This window comes from Parasteatoda tepidariorum, chromosome 2 (assembly GCF_043381705.1).
Source record: "Parasteatoda tepidariorum isolate YZ-2023 chromosome 2, CAS_Ptep_4.0, whole genome shotgun sequence".
NCBI lineage: Eukaryota > Metazoa > Arthropoda > Arachnida > Araneae > Theridiidae > Parasteatoda > Parasteatoda tepidariorum.
Genome location: NC_092205.1, coordinates 99,999,336 through 100,022,748, shown reverse-complemented (window position 1 = coordinate 100,022,748; position 23,413 = coordinate 99,999,336). Strand labels below are relative to the sequence as shown.

General features: G+C 28.3%; 1 protein-coding gene across 15 annotated transcripts; it reads right to left on the bottom strand.

The window, feature by feature from the left end:
- Window positions 1-60: 60 nt before the first annotated feature.
- On the bottom strand, window positions 61-23,114 carry LOC107436735 (cell cycle checkpoint protein RAD17). 15 transcript variants are annotated; one of them, XM_071177981.1, is made up of 8 exons: window positions 22,916-23,110; window positions 19,808-19,909; window positions 11,746-11,809; window positions 9,035-9,149; window positions 8,869-8,954; window positions 4,995-5,141; window positions 2,024-2,152; window positions 1,767-1,919 (listed from the first exon to the last, which is right to left on the bottom strand). In XM_071177981.1, the coding sequence occupies exons 1-8, from the start codon at window positions 22,921-22,923 to the stop codon at window positions 1,863-1,865; spliced, it is 708 nt and encodes a 235-aa protein (XP_071034082.1). In that variant the 5' UTR covers window positions 22,924-23,110; the 3' UTR covers window positions 1,767-1,862. The 15 variants fall into 15 exon arrangements, with proteins under 15 accessions (XP_071034096.1, XP_071034082.1, XP_071034086.1 ...); XM_071177982.1 differs by lacking the exon at window positions 9,035-9,149 and adding an exon at window positions 11,565-11,667 and having other exon boundaries at window positions 1,768-1,919; window positions 22,916-23,108; XM_071177988.1 differs by lacking the exon at window positions 22,916-23,110 and adding an exon at window positions 12,437-12,555 and having other exon boundaries at window positions 1,768-1,919; window positions 19,785-19,909.
- Between the last annotated feature and the right edge of the window lie 299 nt (window positions 23,115-23,413).

Below are 23,413 nucleotides of genomic sequence, written 5' to 3'. Positions count from 1 at the left end.
ACTAATAAAGTTTATTACACTATAAAACTTTATTACACTAATAGTAAATAGTTTGCAATATTTTCCATTTATGATTAATATTAAATGAATTTGAAATGTTTCTTTTTATTATTTTTAACTTCTATTTTAAAAAGACAAGTAAATCTTTATTGATAATTAAAAGATTTTACTATTTAAGTACAGAATAAAACAAACTTAAATTTTCAGAAAAAAAGAAAAGCTTTAAACTAATTACAATAAGTGAGGCTCGTTCCATTATGCACTAGCAATACTTATTTAAATATTCAAGCAAGTGATAAATTGCGTAAAAATTCTATTCCGATAAGGATATTTTTCAAAAACTTAATCAATTATAGAGAATTTTCTAAAATGTACGAAAACCAGGAGAATTTTTATTATACCAGTAGACCAGGGAAAAAATGGCAAAATCCAGTAGTCGACTGGTAAATCCAGGAGAGTTGGCAGCTACGAATACCCATTTTAAAAACATCATCATCATCAATGGCTCAACAGCCCAGGGTGGGCCTTGGCCTTCTCAAGAAGTTTAAACAAAGTTCAAGTGAGTTTAAACTTCTGAAAAAGTTTAAAAACATACAAATGCAAATTTTGAATATTTTAGGTAGGTCTAAGAATCTAGTTAAAAATTTCCAAAGTCTAAAAAAGTTAAAGCTTTCTAGGAAGATCAATGCTTCCTAATAATGAAAAAAAACAAACCTAGAAATATTATCTCTGAGAATTGTGATCTATAGTAACTGTTAGGTTATTTTAAAAGATTTTGAGCATAATGAAACTTTTTAGAAAATTATGTTATTTATGCGCATGCAAATTTTATATCAACTATAATGCATGGAAGAATTAGTGGCTTTTGGATTTGGTTTTGGTTCCTTTTTGAATTGTGGCATTGTAACATAGTGTCTCTTTTAATATTAGAAAAAAGTAAAACCATAATTTTTTTCAAAGAAAAAAAAAACTATTTTGAGAGAATTTAATGAATATTTACAAAACTCACAACATAACAGTTTAGACAGCAATGAAGCATTGACTGTATTATTATTGCAGGAAGAGTTGCCAAATCTTCCAACAATAAATAAGCACCTTTTAAGTACTTTTTAAGAGTTCAAAATATATTTTTAATCACTACATACATTAACAAAATGCAAAATAATTTTCAAATTTTACATGATCAGGATAAAATAACCAGTTTCTGACAACGAACTCTTTTCTTGATTATATTAGCTATTATAAAAAGATCAAGAGTTTTTCCAGTCTGATATCAGGTGGTGGAAAATGAAGTCTAAAATTGAGAATATCTAGCAAAATGCAGCAGAGTTGCACATGAGAGAGCAAGAATGTCAGTGAGCCCAGCTCAGTAGACGCACATGCAGACCTGCAAGTATTTCATCAAACAAGTAAAATGATTGGCACTTTCATACGCTATATCAAGGGTACATCGAAATGGATTGTGGTTGAATGACTTGCAAAAACGTTGAATAGAATAATGTGAAAAACACGCTTCTGCATAATATGCGGCAAAAATCGACAAAGTAAAGAAAAAAAATCTAATTTTTGAAAAGGGAAAATTAAGCAGTTTTTAAAAACACTGAATTAAAAAAAAGCATCTTAAGGGCCTTTAAAAAAAAAGAAAATCGAAGATAAGCACCTTTAAGCACTTTTTAAAAACTCTAAGCACCATGTATTAAAACATAGATAACAAAATTCATTTTACAAAACTGCAATTAATCTTCAACTACTCACATAAGTACACGGCGTAGTGAAGTTAAGATATTTTTACTAAGTGGTAATGCTGGAAGCAAGTTTATAATTTTGCTTTAAAATAATAAAAAATAGGTACAAAGTAACTATTAAAATAAAGTCTTACCACTAAAAGCATACTTCAGAGATTTTTGCAACTGCCTTTGCTGTAAGATAAAAAAAGAAATAATAAATAAATAAAATTTAAAAAAAATGAAAGCAGATATAAAATTACAAAACAATAATTTTGGCAAAGAATCTTCATATATACCTCAGATAAATTTACATAAAATTGAGGTTTGTGCAGTGCTCTCCACCTCCTATTATTCACAGAGGACAAATTGAACATCAGACTTCTAGACGCCAAAGACACCATATAATCATTCATTGTGTCACGACTCTGAAACAAATATATATATATACATAATTTACCCTAGAATAATGGTAGAGACAATTTCAGTTTTTGGCTTTTTCTAAAATTTCTCAAGGTTTTTAGTTCATGAGATTTTTTTTTATACTTAGCTATAAAGCTTAAAACCTTCAGAAGTTTGAGAAACCAACAATAAATTACAAAAAAAAAAGGATTTTTTAACACCCTATGCCAGAAAGCTAATCAAGAATCTTGTAACTTGTATTGATTGTTTTGGTTGTTATTTGCAATAACAGCATAAAATTTCATAAACCTAGCCTAAATATTTATGGAGTTATAGACATTTAAAAAAAATTAATTCCTCTGTCTTATGTTTTTTTTCTTTTTTGTAATAACTTCAATATCTAATATAATTAAACAAAATTGTTAAGAGAAATTTAAAATTATTTACAAAAATATGGATTTAAAATTTGAAAAAAAAATCAATAAAAACTACTTAAGATATGAGTATTTAAAGTAGTTCGCTTATATTGCGCACACACAGAAAATTAAAAAATTTTTTATTTTTATTTTTGTAATTAATTGTATTTTGGCAACTAATAAATAATCTAATTTAAATATCTTAAAAATTTAAAAAGTGTCTAGCAATTTTCTAAGTTGTTTTTGTATTTTTAAAAGAAAGCTAAAAATGATAAGGGTCTTTCCACAAGTTTCATTTTATATTATAAAACAATATTTATTAAAAATGATGTCGGAAAAAATAGGCGAGACTACAAAATAAAATTTGTGAAAAACGCTAACCTTTTGTGATTTCTTTTAAAAAATACAAAAATTACTTAAAAAATTGCTTGAGATTTTTAAAATTTTTAAGATATTCAAATCAGTACTCTTTTCATTAGTTGCTAATTGTGGTTCACCGCAAAATCAAGGCTTCCATTAAACTTCAGAAATTTTTTTTGTTGACTTTTCCAGGTAAATTTCAATGAAAATCAAGATCATACTTTCCTCTGAAAACTTTGATTCTTTTTATCTGTAATGTGAAATATTTGATTTTGTGTGAAAAAAAAATGTCATTAAATGAGGATGGGATTATTTCAGCTTGACTAAAATGTGCAATTTTTATAACAAATAATAGATGTCAGATTTATTTAACTTTAATCTCAATAACTGATTACTTTTACGGACAAATTTAAGACTGGCTATTTTCCAGGCATGATATCGAAATTTTCCAAGTTTTTATAAAGAAAATGCAGCGTTCTCTGACTATTCCCTGATTTTTAGAGTAAAAAAGAAATTCCCTAACAATTTCAAGTTTACCCTGAGCTAGGGGAACCCTGAAAATTATGAAGAAAAAAACCCAGTTTAATCGAGATCCCCACAAAAAAAATGAATAAATAAATTAAATATTTAAATAAGTTGTTCTTTAAATATTTTGAAATAAAGGCAAAGATCATTTCATCTTCAGACTAAAGAGAAGAGCAAGAAATAATAATTTTTATGTGATTAGTGTTTCTTTAAGTCTTTCTTTAGGAAATAAAGATTAAATTTAATTTTAATAACCTTAGACTAATTCGAAAATTTTTAGAAAGGAAGAAAAATATAATGCATATCTTCAGACATATGAATATGAGACTTTAAAAACTCCAAATTATACAGCTAAGAGATTTTGCTTAACTAAATTACATGGCACAGAAAAAATAAAAATTCAACTGAAACAAGTGATTCCAAGATAAGGGACTGGAGTATATTAAATAAATCAAATGTCACATGACTTTCTGTTCCAGGAAAAAATTTAACGTCCCAATAAAACCTTTGACATGAAACAAATTGATTTAGAAACAAGAATTTGACAAGAGAGTTTCAGCCAAATGGTTTCTTTAATGAACATACAACATTTCATTTTATTTTATTTTATTTTATAACCGCTGTTAAACAGCCGACCCAATTTTTGGGCTTACGATTACTAATGTTCAACTCCATAGCCTTGTAATTTTGAACCCAATCCAGAAGACAAGGGAACTCCTGGATCAAGTATTGGAAGGAATTTACCTTCCGGGAGAACTTTTTGATGAAACTAACCCGCATTTGCATTACATGGAGAGGAAGACCACTAGAGCCCCCAGGGACAGGCTGACGGCAATGGGACTGTAACCCATGATCCGTCTACCACTAAGGATATATCACGTCATCACTGTGGTTGGCGCAAGCGAGATTCGGAGTTGTATCAACCAGCAATTGCTGGGATTTGCGCCCGGTTCACCTCTTTGGAAGGCGAATGCTCTATTCCCTGAGTCATTGCGGCTCAATATACAATATTTTATTTTATTTTATAACCGTCGTTGAACAGCCGTTTTAATTTTGGGTTTACAACTACTAATGTTGAACTCCATAGCATTGCAATTTTGAACCAACCCAGAAGACAAGGAAACTTCTGGATCAGTACCCCCATAGGAATGATTTGTTATGGGAACATAAAGAACTTTGTGACACGACAGATTTAACGTGCATCAGTCAACATTTACACGGAAAGTTTTTGGCCGGCAGGGACCGAACCCAGAACCTCTTGAGCATGGATCTAGTGCCCTACGGACGAAAGAAAGAGTTCCTCAATCATAGAGCCTTTGGGTATTGAAAACTTTGCCCTACTTTGCCCTTAATTGAGGAAAGTTTGGAAAAGCTGATGGACACTCCATTGAAATTTAAGCTAATGTAAATATAAAAATAGTGTTTGGTTTTAAAAAGAGAATTATTTTGGGGGTTATTGTTTCCATTCTTCAAATTTGTGAGCTAAAAGATACATAAAAAATAGAACACTATTTCTCAAAGTTTTTAAATAAATTATTAGTAGTTTAAAAAAAAAAGTGATACATACATTCCATAGAGCGCTGACGTAATCAGCTTCACTTAACCAATGTGCACATTCAAAGTTAGCTTCAATGTCATCAACAAAGGGAATGTAATTCTCTTGCAAAAACAAAGTAAAAGCTTCAGCAGAAATAGATGTTTTATCAAACACTTCCTAAAATAATACAATACAAGATTAGTAAACATCAGCAAACAGCCTGCATTGCATACCTGCCAACATTGGAGAAATAAAATAGTGGAGATTTTACTAGCGACATTTTTTAGGCTATGAGTAATGTTTTGAAACATTATGCATAATCATGTAAGTCAAAAAGAAATATTCAAAATTAGAAATAACAAAAGCACTTACATTTAGCGAAGTAAAAAATATGTATATAAATCTTAATCTAAAGAAGTTTTTTTTAAAACCATTATTTATAATTACTTAAACTATTCTATAACAGTTGTTAAACAGCCAACCCAATCCTGGGTATATGGCTACTAATATTCGACTCTGTAGCCTTGTAATTTTGAACCCAACCCAGAAGACAAGGGAATTCCTGGATCAAGTATTGGGAGAAACTTGTTTTCGTGGAGGACTTTTTGATGGAACTAACTCGCATTTGTGCTAGATGGAGAGGAAAACCACTAACTATCAACAGCTATTAACACTAAACACTATGCAGTACTGGCAATAGCACTATCCGTTGAGGAAAAAGAGAAGTATTTTTGCCTTAAGCGGTTATTTTATCAACAATTTTTTTAAAAAATTTCGTCAGCAAATACGGAAAAATTAGAGAATAACAGGAGATCAGGAGATAGTTGTAAAATACAGGAGTGTTCGTTAAAAAACTGGAGACTAGGCAGATATGGCATTGCAACCAATACATCTATTCCATAGACAAAATGCTATTTTATTGTCTGTTAGAAAGTCTGAATGTTCATTCCAATAAAACATGAAATTTTTGTTAAATTTTTTTATCAGAAAATCACATCCAAAATAAGTGTTAAAAATGTTTGCTCTTTCAAACACTTTGTTTTAAATTAACAAAAATATGAAAGCTCTCAGTAGTAGTAAAGATCATAATATTTCTGAAAACACCAAAACTATCTGATGTTTTCATATACATGCAAAATTTTAGTATATTTTCAATATAAAAATTAAACAAAATATTGACAAAGAGAAGAAAAAGTTCTCAAACATTAAATGTTTTTACTGTCACTGATATATAAGAATCTATCTGAAGTATCAGGTCATTTTCATTTTACTAACATTTTAAAACCACACTAATTCACTCATTTCTTTTCGTTAAAATATTTGAACATAAAAGTAACTTTTCTGCGTTGTTAGTGCCTAATCACCTGCACAGCTTGGATTGAAAAAAATCTAAAGCTAGAAAATATTTTTTCTAACCCAGCTGTTGAAGAAATTAGACACGAGGCTGGCCAGATGTTTATAAGAAAATCACATCAAAACAGAAAAGTCTTCTGCTTGCAATACATTAATAACATTAGTAAATTTTTTTAAAAAGGATTCAATAAATTCATGACTCATATTTTTCTTGTTTGAACTCTCTCTTTTTGTTAAGTGAAGGAATTAATAGTTTTTTTTTTTTGTTTGAAGATAAAACTTGAGGTATTTGTATTCTTCTTGATTTTAGTATTGCATAGATTTAAGAGCTATCTGGATGTATGTTATTTAGCAGAAATGTATTTTAGTAATCAGCATAACATTATATGATTAGAAGAGAAATTAAAAATTTAGAACAAAGTAGATAGAATAGCAGAAGAATATTTTTGTCAAAATAAGTTCTGCATTTATGAATAAATACTTGCTGTAATTTTAGGTACTTATGATGCATCAGCTTCGTGTTTAGAAGTGTAATTTCATTTAGACCACATGGTACGAGTCCCCATATAAAGTGTTGACTATATAGTTAAGTACCTATATATTCGACTCTAAGCAGAAGCCTAGAATCGAAGGTGCAAAAATTTGTAAGTCAAAAGCTCAGGATGAATACTTGTTGGGTGGGAAAAAGTATCTAATTTGACTAGAATACATTGTTTTAACAAAAACTTCACATAACAAATGCATTGTATGGCACAAAAGATGACATTGTATAAGAAACACTTGAAATCAAATGTAATAGGGGGAGAGGACAAAATCATTTTCAGAACATAATACTGACAGTTTGAGAAATTATAGGTTCATATAAGTTTGTAATGCTGGTAAAGCACTTCTTATTAGTCCTCATTTTAATTTTATTTTAAAAATTCCATGCTGTTGACCATTAAGGAACTGAAGGTGTGATTGTTCTTGTTTTCTAGTCTATGCCCAAGAATTTTGTCTTCTGCCACACCCATATGCAGTGTTGCCCAATTAGGGGTTTCCCCTCGAAATTTAGGGGGATGTTTTATCTTCAGTGGGTATTTTAGGGGAACTTGTTTTTAGGTTTTTTTTTTAGGGTTATTTGTGAATTTTACTAGTTTCAATTTGGTTACATTCTAATATCAAATTTTATAACTGAATGTGTGAGATAGTAATATGAAAATCAATGTTAAGGGTCATTCCATGTCAAATCATACAGGATTTTACAAAAATGGCACCCACCGTCTCAGATTTTGATGAAAATTTGTACACTTATNTGTAGCAACTTATTACTTAGCTCGATCAACCTGTACGTTTGATGAATTTGAAAACAAATTATTTAAAAATTTTAATGCGTATGGTTTAAAAATAATAACAAAGGATAAATAAAAAAAGTACATACAAAAGTACAAGAAAGTTTGGGAACACAAAAAACAGTTTAATGGTAAATTAATAGTACAATTGTTCATCCTTTTGTCAATTATCAGCACATCATTAATTTCTTGATAATAAAATATTAAAAAGTATTAAGGCAACGTTTTCTATACATTATTTAACTTTTATACTATTTTATAATACTTATACATGTTTAAAAGTTTTTTTTTTTAATTTTTAGGGCATTTTATAACGCCATCTGGGGTGATTGGTTACCGGTACCTGACAACACTGCCCGTATGTCACACCTATTTATAAGGCAGACCCATTCATACTATCTTTCTTTCACCCACAGATCGTAATTTTGACCTGAAGCAGAGAATGATCAATCTCCTATCAAGTACCCCCAGAGGTATAATTTGTTATGAGGACGTGGAACACTTTGTGACCCGACAGATTTAATGTGCACCAGTCACCATTTACTACATAGAGAATCCATGGCCGGATTCGAATTCCTGTTCTCACAATCGTGAGTCTAGCACCCAACCAATCAGGCTATCCTGGCCTTTTAATGTCATAAATGTATGATATCAATAAAACTCTTTACACTATTTTTACTATTACTATATTACTCATGGGCCAGGATAGCCTGGTCGGTAGGGAGCTGGCCCCATGTCCGACAGTTCGAACCCTGCCGTTCGAAGACTCCCCGTGCATTAAATGGTGACTGATGCACGTTAAATCTGTCGAGTCACAAATTTCTCCATGTTCCCATAGCAAATCAATACCTCTGGGGGTGCAGGATTGGAGATCGATCGTTCTCTGATTTAGGTAAAAAATTACGATCTGTGGATGAATGAATGGGTCCGCCCTATAAAAAACGGGCTGTGACGTGTGTCTGGCTGAAGACGAATTCTTGGCCATAGGATGGCGCCACTGAAAGAACAAGAATCGCACACTTTGCCTTAAATTTGATTGGTTTCACCAAGCAGGCTTGCCCGTATGGCAAGTCACATTAGAAACAACAACAACAAAAAACCTATTTTTTATGTGAAACAAAAGAAGAATTTGGAGTGAGGCTGAAAATTTGGAGTGTGGCTTTCACTTGAAAGCAGTTTAGATTTGATGTAATGACAGTATTTATTTCTAAATTTTTTACTTCAGGATTAGAAATGAGAGGATCCCTTTCAAACATTTTCAGATGAGTAGGAAGTACATCTTGATTTGATTTGTTTGATGCATCACCTAAATAAAATAAATATCAACATTTAAGTTATTTAGCAAGTACCACAATCAATACTGAATCCTATAGGAAAAAAACTTACACTTGGAGTAAAGAATTTTTTCCCAATGCATGAAACAGAAACAGAGAGGAATCGCTTTTACTACCATCTTCAGAGGAAGAAACACTCCCTTGCACAGATAAGGGCTTCTTAAAGTCTTAAAAAAAATACTGATAATTTTAAAATTGAAAAAGAAAATTAATAAACATCAACAAAAGGAAATGCTAACCCATACAAGATGCCTACAGTGCAAAGAGTTGCAGTTAAAGTCATCAAATTTAATGTGAAAATAAATATGAAACTTCTGAAAAGTTTTTTTATTTTATTTCCAATACCCAACCATGCTAACATTTTGTCAATTTAGACATTTACAGTGCAGATTTGTTGGCCACTCTTTCAGGGGTACCATATTAGGTGGGCCAAAGTTTGCTCTCACAGTAAGGATAGATACTACAGAGGATTAAAGAACATCCATGCTTTGCATGGGATTCCCAACACTTTCCTGGTGCAAGGTCAGTTCCCTGACCCCTACATAGTCCGGTCGGCACCTCTTGAAAGTAAGAGAAAGAAACAATTTAAATTTTAATTAATCTTTCTTTACACAATATGTTATTATTGTTTTATGATTTTCTCTGTATTTTTATAAATTAAGACTTTCAATATCACTCCTTCAGAGAAACAAAGTGAAGTGTTAAACTAAGCATCCTACAAGTTCTGTTTTTTTTTCCTCATCATGTAGTTCACACAATTTTCAAAATGTTTTAAATTACGACAACCAAAAATCTATAGCAGCCATGATAGCAAATAATATTTGCCCTCTTATTTGAAATAGAAATGACAAAAAAAAAAAATTATTAAGTGGCTCTTAAAATGTCAGAAAAAAATATAACTTAGTTTCAAAAACTTAATGAATAAAGAAAAACAAATTCTTTTTCTACTTTTTCTGTTAACATTTATTTTCTTTAGTTAAAAGTAAACTTTAATGTCATTCAGTCATTTTCCTATTTCTGTGAACTTTGATTGCATTTTCTTTTCTTTTTTCTGGATATTTTTAAATAAAAATTATCTAATAAATTTTTGTAATTTTACTCTTTCACTTTTAAATGGGAATATTTTTTCTCCTTCAGGAATCTTTTACTTAGATACAATATTTTTAAATGTTTGTTCATAGAGTTCTGTTATTTTAAAAAATAAGTAATTTAGGTTTCTTTTCTTTTTTATCAAATATTTTTTATGCTTAAAATATATATGTTTAATTTCGACTGAAGATTTTTCACATATTTCTTCTTTTTCTCCTTTAACATTAAAAAAATTTAATGCTTAAGATAACATATCTCTAAAATGTTCTGAATCACTATGTAATAAGTGTATTGTAACATTTTGCATAGGTATGAAGTTTAAAAAGTTATCTTTTACTCCTTATAAACAAACAATATTCAATTGAAATAAAAGTTAGAAAGCAAAAATAAGCAAAAGGAAATTTTAAACATATGTATGTTAGCAAATGCTAACCGCAAAAATTTGCTAGCATACATATCTTTAAAATTTTGTTTTGCATACTTTTGCTTTCTAACTTTTTGTTTCAAATGCTTACATAAGCATGTATCTTAAAATTTCCTTAAACCAATTTCATACTCTGATTGCAAACAATATTCATAATACTCAATACTCCCCAATAAGTTTTTTTTTTTGCACTCCAAAAGTTTTTGTGCTAACTGTTTTTAATACTAACTAAAGTTTTGCTTATTTTTGGTTTCTAACTTTTTATTTCAATTGTTTACATAAGACAATTTTGGTTTTAGCTGCTTCTAGCACTCTTCCATTTTGACTTATTATTTTGAAGTTTTAACCTAACATTTTTATCTTAAAATTTGTTTAAATCAATTTCATACTTTGATTGCAAACAATATTTATAACACTCAATACTCTGTAACAATTTATTCATGCCCTTAAAAAGTTTTTGTGCTAACTGAAAAAAAAAATGGAAAAAAAATCTTATAAATATATAAACATTTAAGGGAATAAACTTTAAAGTTTCTTTATTTTTATATGATAGACTTTAACTATGTTTCTAAGTTATTTTTAAAAATGAAATAAAAATAAAACTCAAATCTAAGAAAACACTATCATAACCATAGTGCTTTGGTCACACACAAAATAAAAAACTACATAAAAATTAGAATCATTATTATATGCATTAAAGAAAGTTTATAACGTCTAACATATAATGGAAGTTCATTATATGATAAACTTCAACAATGTTTCTAGGTTATTTCTAAAAATGCAATAAAAATCATCCTATCAAAACCTTAGTGCTATTGTCATACAAAAAATAAAGAATCACGTAAAAATTAGAATCATAATTATTACATGCATTAAGGAAAGTTTATAAAGTCTAACATATAATGGAAGTCTAACATATAATATGATAAACTTTAACAATGTTTCTAAAAATGCAATAAACATAAAGTCAATCCTAAGACAATTTTATCAGACGCATAGTGTTTTTGCAACACGAAAAATGAAGAATCATATGTTTATAAAAATTAGAATCATTATGTAGATAACATACAAGACATGCACATGAACTGCATAGAATTTATGGCATCTCCCAAAGAATCGGCAACAATATTTTCAATTTCAGACTTGCTTATTTTTTTGTAGCAGGAATGCACCTAAAATTTAAAAGAAATGAAACTTATTAATTTGTCTCCTTCAATGAGATCTGAAGTTTAATGCAGGAGACACCTTACCTTTGGTGAGTTATTAATTTTTGTGAGCACTTTCATCATCATGGTTGGGGCAATTGCATTAAAACTAAAAAAAAAGTAAAAAGTATTCAACAAAAAAATTATTAATAACATGTAAAACACAAAGCTTTAAAGCAAAATTCGTTGAATTCATAGTTTTCAATAACACAAAATAAATTAGATACTTATACAAAATAAGCATTAATAAAATAAACAGTAAAACTGTTTACTGAAACTTTTTCTTTTGCATTTATAAATGTGTTAATTTAAAAAAAAAAGCCAACTTTTATTTAATAGGGAAGCAATCATTTGATGTTAGTTGGCAATATCGTCTAATTTTCAAATGTATATTTTTGTAATTATGAGAGTGCTTAGGGTTTAAAAATGGTTTACTTTTGTCAAATCAGATAACGGAGGCTCGCAATTGTCATCGGTTAACTGTATTTTTAGTTGAGAAATGCTCCTTTTCAGGCACTCCATTCTTCTGAAAATCGCAAACTTTACCATATTTTATATAGTGGTCAACAAACATGTTCAAATACATTATGTTACAAAACCAACAAAACAAATCCAAAATACTAGGTGATGAAAAAAAAAATATTACATAAAACTGTACTGTATCAGTAAAAAATCTGTTCCCTGATCTATCTCTGTTTAATACACATAAAAGTAGCATTACAATAAAACTATTTACCTAATATTTTTGATTTTCAAAGAAAACTGCAGATCCTTAAGAAAAAGAGAACCTTCAAGACTTTAGCATTATCACTAATGATGAAAATGACTGGATGATAAGACTGAACAGCGTACCTCCTCTTAAGAACAAACACTTTGTTTTAAAATAATGAAAATATGTAAGGACTCAGTAGTAAAGATAATATTTTCGACAACAAACATATTTGATGTTTACATATTTATGCAACATTTTGGTATATTTTGAATGTAAAAACTAATGTAAATTAAATTTCCAATGTAAAAAGTTAACTTTACTTTTGATAAATATTTTCAGACACTATACACAAATGTGAACACAGAAAAACATTGATTTTATGTATGTTCATAATATATTTCAAATTCACTTTCAGCTTTTACATTTAACAAACATAAACATAGATTTGTGCATATATAGTGCTATAGTTTTATGAAACTAGTGGCTGAGAGGTAACAAAATGTTTGCAAAGGAGAAAAAAAATCTTATAAAGATCTACCAGGGGTGATTGTGAGCCCAACTCATAAATCTTGAAAATTTTTAGAGTAAAATCATTCAAAAAATTAATATCTTTATAAATTTAAATATTTACTTTATAAAATAAAATTAACTTTATTTATTGAAATTTTCAAGCCATTTCTAAATGAATTATATGCAACATAATTTAAATGAATAATTATGTGTAAGTTTACTTTTATCTCTAATCACATTTATTATTCTACCAGAAAAAATATTTAAAAATGAAAGAGATGCCAAGTATAAATTCTAGTTCTAAAAATTTTTAAATAAAATATACAAGAATTTTTATATATAAATGTGATTGATGATTTCTTGAAACATCTGTACTTTGGATTTCCGGAAACTTTCAAAACGCGGTTAGCGAAAAATCCGGATTTTTTCTGGAGCTTAATCACCCCTGATCTTCCATATTTTTTATTTAGGAAATGCATATTTTGCGATGTTAATAAATAACAATCCCAACATAGTTGCCAAATTTTTTTTAAAATCAAATTTTCTTTTATTTAAATAAAAAAAATACTATATACTAGCCAAATTATCTGATAAAATCATTAACAATAAGTTATGAATTAAAAGTGCAATTTTAAAACAATAATATAGCTAAAACTATTAATATTTCTATTTCAAATGCTATTTAAGAAATTTTTTTTTTTACTATTACAAACTAAACATCTAAACTTTTAAAGACAGGGAAGCAATTTGACAGTTAGATACCTAATGAAGAGTAAAATAGTTAATATCAGAACACATTAAAGAAAAATATTATTGAAAGTTTCTCTGGGCTATATTTTATCAATATAGTTATCAGTATTTAAACACTAATAGCAAGTAAATATGTTTTAAAAACACTTAAAGCATTCAAATAAAAATAAAATTAAATGGGTATAATTGATCTATGTTAAATTCCTAGCTGATTGTTTTACATACAGTTAGTGGGAAATTATAATTTAACAGTTTGACACTACTCTTATCCACTTTCAGTCTCTAATTTTATTTATTTATTAGTATATTTAGAAATATAATAATTTACCCTTTTGATAAAACCTTTTATATCTTTGGATAAAACCTTTATTATCAATGAGATCAGACTTTAAAAAGAATCGCACAGTAAAGAATGTAATTACAAACATATTTTTGACTTAATGATTAATCATAAATGGTCTCAATTATTAAAAAAAAAATCAATTTGTTTAAAACAGTGGTTTCTTAAAAAAATATATAGTTGATTTAAAACATGACTGAAATCAAAAGATTTAATTCATTTCAACTTTATATCCCAATAATAAAAGTGAATTTTGAGTTTAGTAGGGTTCCAATATTTGTTAGTTTTTATCATGTAACAAAAGCGGCAGTAGCAAAAATTTGCCAAAAATATTTGATAGTGAAAAAAAATGCATAGGGGAAAAAAAGTTGTTGTAAGAATTAATTCAAATTTTAAATAAAAATATATTTTCTCTTTATTTTTACATGAATTCTTCAATCTAAAGTAAAAACAAATGAATAAAAAACAAATATGCCTTAGAATGCAATGAAGCAGTATTGGATCTCTTATAAAAGCATTTGGAAACTCCGAATGGAGAAAAAAAAACTTAAAAAGTATTTGGTGCATTTTTGAAAGAGTATAATTAAATAAAATTAATAATACACAATATTTATTTGAAACATAATCTTAAACTATAAACATGATTTAATGAGGAACTCAATAGTTTTCAAGTAATTTTTATTAACACATTCATAAAACCAACTAGAAAATTATGAAAAAATTACTGTTCATAAACATTTTTATGTTTAAAAATGAGTAAATAAAGAAAAATGTATGAATAATCGGAAAATATTTGCATGTCAAAATCCAAAGTTATAATATTCCGAGAAAATAGTTGAACTCTCATAATTGAACTTAGATAAATATTTAAAAAAAAAAAATTAATTATGACAAAGTATTTTTATTAGAAGAAATAAACTTTATACTTTTTTGAGTAAGACCAATATAAAAGAGTTTACACAATAAACTGTTATTTATAAAAGCTTGTCACAAGCAGCCATCGATAACATTTGTAAGAAAAATGTACTTGAAAATTAATTTTTTTCCATAAATTATTTTTATGTACCACAGATGAAAAGCAATTTTTGAATCATGGGAAACAATTTGAACGTAGGAAACATTTTGAAACAATTATAACAAATTCATAGGATTGCAAAAAATGGTAAAAAAACTAACAGGAAATTAAAATTTTCATCTGCTTCAAACTGTTAATCAAAAAAGTAAAAATTTTTAATAATTAGTTTGAAATTAATGTGATGGTCTCACTTATAATTATTTTTATTCGTTTTTAAATTTTTAATTTTTTTCCCCAGTTTATTTGTTCAAATTTAAAATTACATTTCATTGCAAATACTGAACCTATGATAATAAACAAGACTTTAAAAACAAAATTGTTGCAATCCAATAATGAGAGAAAGGTTACAAGTAGATCAGTAAATGAAGAATGCAGTTGGAAAAACATTAGCTTTGTTATGTTTATTTTCTTAGTAATTTTATTTAAGGCAGTTCAGGGATTAAATTGAAAACCCTATAAGCCACTTTTGGTTAGAAGTGAATTCTACAAATTTATCTTTCTTACTTCGCCTTTTAAACTTTTAGAAACTTCCATACCATTCCAGTGGGCAGTAATTATAATTTCTTTATGCTGTATTTCTGAGTCCCCATGGACAACAAAACAACTTTGGGAAGAAGGGAGGACTCCTTCAATTTTTAAATTATTACAACAATCTCATTGATAAGTAAAGTTTGAAACAGTTTTAAGTCAAACTTGAAGGTGAAAAAAAAAATTTTGTTCTCATATCCACGAACAATTATCCGAGTTCTTTGTTTCAATGTATTACATTTTATAGAACTGTGTTCTAAAAAGAAAAAATTATACAAAGTGTGAAAGAAAAAAAAGATTTATTTTAAAACATTTAACATTAAGTTACAATTTTTTATTATTAGAAGGAAGGGGAGGGGGAAATGCAATTTTTTTTTAAATAATAATAATAGTCTGTATTTTAGGATATATTTCAAATAAGCACTTAACTTATTAAAAAATTTAACTCATGTTTGTTTTTAACAATATTTTATCATTTTTCATACAACAGAAAATGAATTAAATTATCTTCATCATAATGTAAACTTAGTTTTTAAAATGTACAGTCCGCAAAAAAAAAAAGATATCACCCGGAATAACTTTCGTTCTAATGATCGGATTTTCACGAACTACGTGTCAATCTTAATGGTTCCGGGGGGGTGACCTCAAATATGCTAATTAATTAGTGCTAACTATTAATTAAGTTACAAAATCAGACACAAAAACGTACTTTCTCTGAATAAACATGTATTTTTTTTTACATATTTGGATTCTTAACCTTCAAAATATAGGGGGTAGCTGCAATCTGGGAAATGTGGTCCCCATAGTTTGGTCAGGAGAACGATTCAAAGTTTGGACCCCTTAATGTTAATTTCGTTTTTTACGTTTTCAATCATATTTTAAAAACTAATGAAGCAATTCAAAAAAAATTGCACCCACCCATAAAAATCATTTATCCAAAGATAATTTCACGAAAAAAAATAATTTTTAATAATTATTTATTATTTTTTATTATTTAATTAAAGTGAGGATGAAAAAATTTCGAGTTATAAGGTAGGGATTTTTTTATACCATTTTAATCTACATATTTTTCAATTGAAAAATCTAAAGTTTCTATTGTTTTTATTTTTTAGAAGATGAGGAAAATTAAAATTAATTATTTAAAAAAAATAATAATTTGGCGACAATGAAGAAATGATTTAATGGGGCGATTAATATTAAAATGTGATAAACTTACGAGGAACTTGACTTAGCGCGAGTGGCGTGAAATTTCATTCATATTTTTTTCGCTAATAATCGTTTGCTAAATTTTTTATTTTTATTTTTTTAAAACTATAAAATACGATATTTCTTTTTTAGTCGTCTAAAATTCTATTTGCAATTTAGTAAAGAAATATGAATAAAACATTTTAATCAACGAGTGTCGAGTTTTATAAAAGCATGCTTGTGATTGAATATGATAATACACCAGATTTTGCTTATTTAATGTGATTATTTTTTATTTTTTAGTTTTTTTTCTCAATAACTGATACAATTTCCATATTATACATACGTATGAATAGATTTGGAATAAAATATTTATCAATTTCCTGAATATATTTTTTATAAATATTAATTAAAATACTTAGTCAACATTTTTAAGCATCTCTCACATCATTGCAAATTTCTCAACATCTTATATATCGTCTTAATCTTAAAAGTAATTTTTTAGTATCACCTGTCTGTGAATGACCGAATGTTACCTGTCTGTGATCACCTGTCCGTGAATGACCAAAATCTGGAAAATTTCGACTTTCACCGGTGAATGTCAACAACCACTTAGTTGCTTTGGTGATTGTCTGAAATATTTTTTACCACCGATTTGATATTAATTTATTCGCTGATATAATTACATTTATTCAATATTTTAATACTTACTGACGATAGATTAGAAGAAACATCATTGTAGGGTATACCGGGCAAATGCATACCAGGCAGTGGCACTTGACCTTAAAAAAACATCAGTGTAGGATATACCGGGCAAATGTATACCAGGGAGTGGCACTTGATCTTAAAAAACATCAGTGTAGGATATACCGGGCAAATGTATACCAGGCTGTGGCACTTAACTAGACCTAGTATATATTTCGGACATTTACCAAAGGTCTAGTCATACTAGTTCTAGTTAATTGCCACTGCCCGGTATACATTTGCCTGGTATACCAGACTCTGATGTTTTTTTAAGGTCAAGTGTCACTGCCTGGTATACATTTGCCTGGTATACCAGACACGGATGCTTTTTTAAGGTCAAGTGCCACTGCCCGGTATACATTTGCCCGGTATAATTTTTTAAGGTTCAGTGCCATTGCCCGATATATATTAGCCTGATACTCCAAAGACTGATGTTTCTTCTAATCTACCGTCAGTAAGTATTAAAATATCGAATAAATGTAATTATATCCGCGAATAAAGTAATATCAAATCGGATGTAATAAATATTTCGGACATTCACCAAAGCGACTATGTGATTGTCAACATTCACCGGTGAGAGTCAACAACCACCGATTTCGATCATTCACAGTAACATGCACATCATTAATATAACATAATGACCTCATCAGCATGTTTTTTTTCTTCATATTTTGCCTAAATAACATTTGTCATTCTGTAGAATGCCTAGGGAAAGTATGTAATACCTCTCATATTTCATACTTTGCCTAAAAACATCCGGCATTGTATAGAATGTCGAGACATTCTATTCAAAACCGGCGTTTCATACTTTGCCGGTAACATATATAAGAAAACAAAAATAATCATAGTAGCAGTATTTGGTGGTAAATGTAGCTGTAATCGTACTTGAAGAATATGCTGTGCGACATTTTATGATGAATTTGCGTATGTAAGTTTCAGAATGTATCGAAAGATGAGGATGGTATTTGCTAATCATCTTTATCCAAAGAAAGCCTTGTAACCTAAATATCTAGCAAAATGAAGCGATTTTTTAAACAATGAATCTTACAATATGCAACATATTAGTATTTCAATATCTTATTCTTAAACATAACATATTTCAGCGTTTTTAAAATAACACTAAACATTCAGCAATTCCTTGAGTTATAGAAAAAAGAAATATTGTAAATTATAGAAAACCTTGTGAATGCACATGAGAATTACTATACAATATACATTTTATTTTTCAAGCTCTTTCTTTTCCTCAAACTTTCTTGCCTAGAACACTCGATTAAAGCTGTAAAAATGATTATCCCTAAAATTCTGTATATAGCCATAATAAGTTATATTAATTTGATTTTAGTATGAAATCCTCGAATTTTTATAACAAAAACAACATAATCTAAATAATATCAGCTAAAAATTTATGTATTTAAATTCTAAGAGCTTAGAAAATCATAAATAATTTATAAATCGATTCAAATTTTCTTTTCAAAGGAGATTAAAATAAAAAAAATTTTGCTTTTTGGACAGAAATTAGCTTAAAAATTGTCTATATCCTAGAAACTTTGAGATATTTTCTATTGGCTTTGAGATATTTCTATTAAACCTCTCTGAGCAATCACAGAGCATAATTTAAATTTAATTTTTTTTACAGTCAGAAATTGGTTGCTTAGCAACCTAGTGAAATTAAGTTCTTCTTTTGAATTAGTTATTGGGTTACCTTAAAATATTAATTTGCGTTGGCGACTTTTTCTGGCGGTTTTCTGAACTATCGCCAAATATATAAACCTTTATTGTGACCCAATTTTTTTAAAATTTTGTCTAATTCAAGTGTCTGGATTCCAAATTTGTAAAAAAAAATACATGTTTATTCAGAGAAAGTACGTTTTTGTGTCTGATTTCGTAACTTAAATAATGATTAGCACTAATTAATTAGCATACTTGAGGTCACCCCCCGGAACCATTAAGATTGACACTTAGTTCGTGAAAATCCGATCATTAGAACGAAAGTTATTCAGGGTGATATCTTTTTTTTTTGCGGACTGTACACAAGATCACTATCAAGTATCTTTAAAGAAAAGTCAACAATCCATAGAAAAATGAATTTCCTTGTTAAAAAAAAAGGTCTCAATGCAGGAATGAGATTTTCAATTTTTTTTTTAAAATAACACAGAAATTTAATTTTTTTAAAAAAAATATGATCTTAGTTCCCACTCCTAAAAATGTCCTTGTTGGATAATTAAATGAAGAAGTCTCACCTCAATAAGTATAATTCTTTTACCGTTTGAATATAAGAAATATTTCGAAGATTGAAAGAGAAATCGACTGAAGGACTGTGCTTGAGTTTCCCTGGTGGTTATCTGATCTCCAAAGCAGAACAAGCCTAGCAGACATTTTAAAAATATTTAACATTTATACAAATAGAAAATATCATTTAATTTTTGGAAGGTATAGAAGATGTTATAGAAGTCATACAGACCAATATAACAATTTTTTATGTAAAAATCCTAGTTTGAATAAATAAATAATGGACAATTACAACATCTCTTTTCTTTATTTTCAATCCTAGCTTACTCTCCTGAACAAAAAAGTCTAATGGTTTTTTTCCTTAAATTTTTATTTATTTAATTATTAAACGTTTAAATTGCCCACAAAGGCCACCGTAGTGGATGCAATCAAAAACTATTTCTGATTGGTTATGACGTCGCATGTGCTGAATGGAAACATACCTCATCCATCCGCTAAGGCTATTTCAATGCTCTTATAGAATTGATATATTGAATATTGATGAATTCATTGATATCACTTGTATGAACAGTCAGCTTTGTATATTATTAGTTAAATTTTGTGAAATGAATTTACGGTGTCCAAAACAGAAGAAAGATTTTAAAACTTCTAACTGTACATTTATCACTAAAACAACTAAAGAAATGGTTATGCATATCTTCACAGAGAATCAACTTTTCTTCTTGGGTGAAATCAGTGGTGTTAAAATTCACAGAAAATATTCAGGGGTCTGTCTAAGCTTTTTAAAGAGCTATTTTGCGAAAATGTAGACATAATTTGTGAAAATCAAAAAGTATATTAAAAAGCCCACACAAAAATATGGTGAAATAAGAAATTATTTTCAAAAATTGATACTACAAATAAAAATCATTTATGGCTGGTAAATTTCTATATAAATTTTTCTCATCCGTTCAAAATAAATTTTGCTATTGTAAAATTTTGGACTTTAAATTGTATCCTAATTTAAAAATCCATAAAAATCATTATCCATACACAAGTTTCAATTTGAATTTTATAAACACATACATTTAACAGTACTAGCACTAAACGTTATCTTCATTTTATGAGAACATTTTCGACTGGGTCATGCAGAAAAAAGTTTCACAGAGAAAAAAAAAATCTTTCATAAAAAAATAAAGAATTAATTAGAATAAATTTAAAATAATGTTCAAAATAATAGTTCATAAGTTAGAAAAGTTCCATTTCAAATCGAAATGAGTAACTAACCCAGGGTTTATCGTTTTTACGGGAATATAACAACAAAATTTTAAGAAGACGAGGGTAGAGAATCTTGGAACTTGTTTTTTAAACAGTATTTTGTGAAATTACTGTTTTTCCTTAAGTTGAATTTGTGAAGGTACAGCAAAATGGTAGCAAATTTGTCCTGGACAGAGCACTAATATTATTTTATTTAAGTTTTTTTAAAAAATAAAGTAATGTTCCATTGCAGCCCTAAAGCTTAATTAAAATCAGTCACAATTTGGATAGAAGTAGTACACATTTAGATATAGGGTGGATGATTTTATTACTCGGCATAGCATAAAAACAAATCAGTGTTTTCTTAAATCTAGTACATTAAAATAATTCTATCATCGTTTACAATCTTTGTGCTAATGCTAATGTTCAAAAAATCAGGTAATGTAATCTAATTTTGCCTCTTTTTATTTCCTTAGCTAGAGTTGAAGGACTTTCTTTAAGTAAATATTTAATAATGCAGTTCTTTTTTCTTTCTTCTTCTTCGCTATATGTTAAATATTAAAACATACATTAAGACTCATACATATTCTCAATATTATTCTTTGAGTAAATAGGAATTTCTCCATGTAGAAATTTGTATTTTTAAATTTATAATTTTAAATTCCTTTTCCTGCTATATAGTATTTTCAAAATATGGTAACTGTTAATTTTTCTTCTAATTTCTGCAAATCTGCTTGTCAGAGCTTGCAAAGAAGAATTCTAAAATCGTAAAATTAATGCATTATACATTTCTAAGGAAAAATTGTTTATTGAAACAGGTGAAAAAAATCTCAGGCTAAGCATCCCCAAAAACGAATCAACACTTTCAAGAATCTATGTGCTTATACCTTAATTTAGCAACATAATTTCAGCAAATAGCTTTAAACTAGACATTTTTGTTTCACTAAAGCTAAAGAATTAAAAATAACTTATGCAAAATGAAAAGAAATTCTAATGCACATTTTTTAATTATTTATTAAATGATTATAGAGACAGTAATGTTGATATCTTTTTTGAACATTTTTAATACTGCGAAAAATTATAGCATTATAGCTTAGAGAAGCATAGGGTGAGGCTGCTTTAAGTGCGAGAAGTTATCGTAAGTGGTTTCAGAAGTTTAAAAACGGTGAGTTTGATGAAGACAAATAACACAGCAGAATACCGAAATTGAACGAACACAGGGCCTGGGAAGAATTATTGGAAGAAGATTTGTCCCAAACGCAAAAAGAACTTGCTCTTGCATTACAAGTGACTCAGCAAGCAATTTCACATCGTTTAAAATCGTTGGGAATGATCCAAAAACAAGGAAGTTAAGTTCTATTGAAACTGAAGCCAAGAGACGATGAACGTCGATATTGCATGAAAATTGACTTTGCTGTTTGGAAACACTTCAATGGGAAGACCCACCCCACCCACCGTATTCGCCAGACATTGCCCTTTATATTATCACTTATTCCAGTCGATGGTAGGCGGTCTTTTTGAGCAGAAGTTTACATCATTTGAAGAAACCAAGGAGCGGATTTATTCGTGGATATCCTCAAAAGATGAAGAGTTCTTCCGACGTGGTATCCGAATGCTCTCAGAAAGATGGAAAAGAGTAGTGTCTAGTAATGAAGAATACTTTGAATAAAAGATAATGTACCTGTTTTTTTTTCAGAATAAACTGCTAATTCAACAGCTGATTTTTGATAGAAAACGGCACAAACTATTTGTACACCCAATAAACCAAAAGTCAAATATGAATTTTAAGAACAAATTTGAACAAAAACTACAAAAAAAAGAAAAGAAATAGAACATATTAGTAGTGAAAGAAAAATTACTTAGTGAGCATAATATATCCATCAAAAGGTAAATAAAAATATCCAACCTCTCCATTACGATGATTAGAGGCTCTCTGTATTTGCCTCAAAGTATCAGAATAGTCTTCTATTTGAGGTGACGACCCATTTGGTGAATGGATTTGTTGTCCATCATCAATTGCTGAATCCGGAGGTGTCTTGTTGTAAATCTTGTTACGTGACAAATGTTTGGAACATTGGTCTCTAAAAAGATTATGTTAGATTTTACTACACATTCAAGAGCATGCAAATTAAATTTCTTTCAAATAAATAATACATTGCATTTACAATGAATCCCACATAAGCAGGGTGGCCACTCAACTCAGATTTCAAATTTCCCTGATTTTTCCAGGTTTTCCAGATAAAAATCTTAAAATTTCCAGGTTTTTGTTTCTTTTTTCTTATAAAGTATAGGATGTGTACAAGAAAAGTGTCTATATTATAAAATATTTTATTCAAAATGCTATTTTTTTAACATATCATCTTGAAAAAAATAATTTATTTTGACAATTTGGCAAGATTTTTTA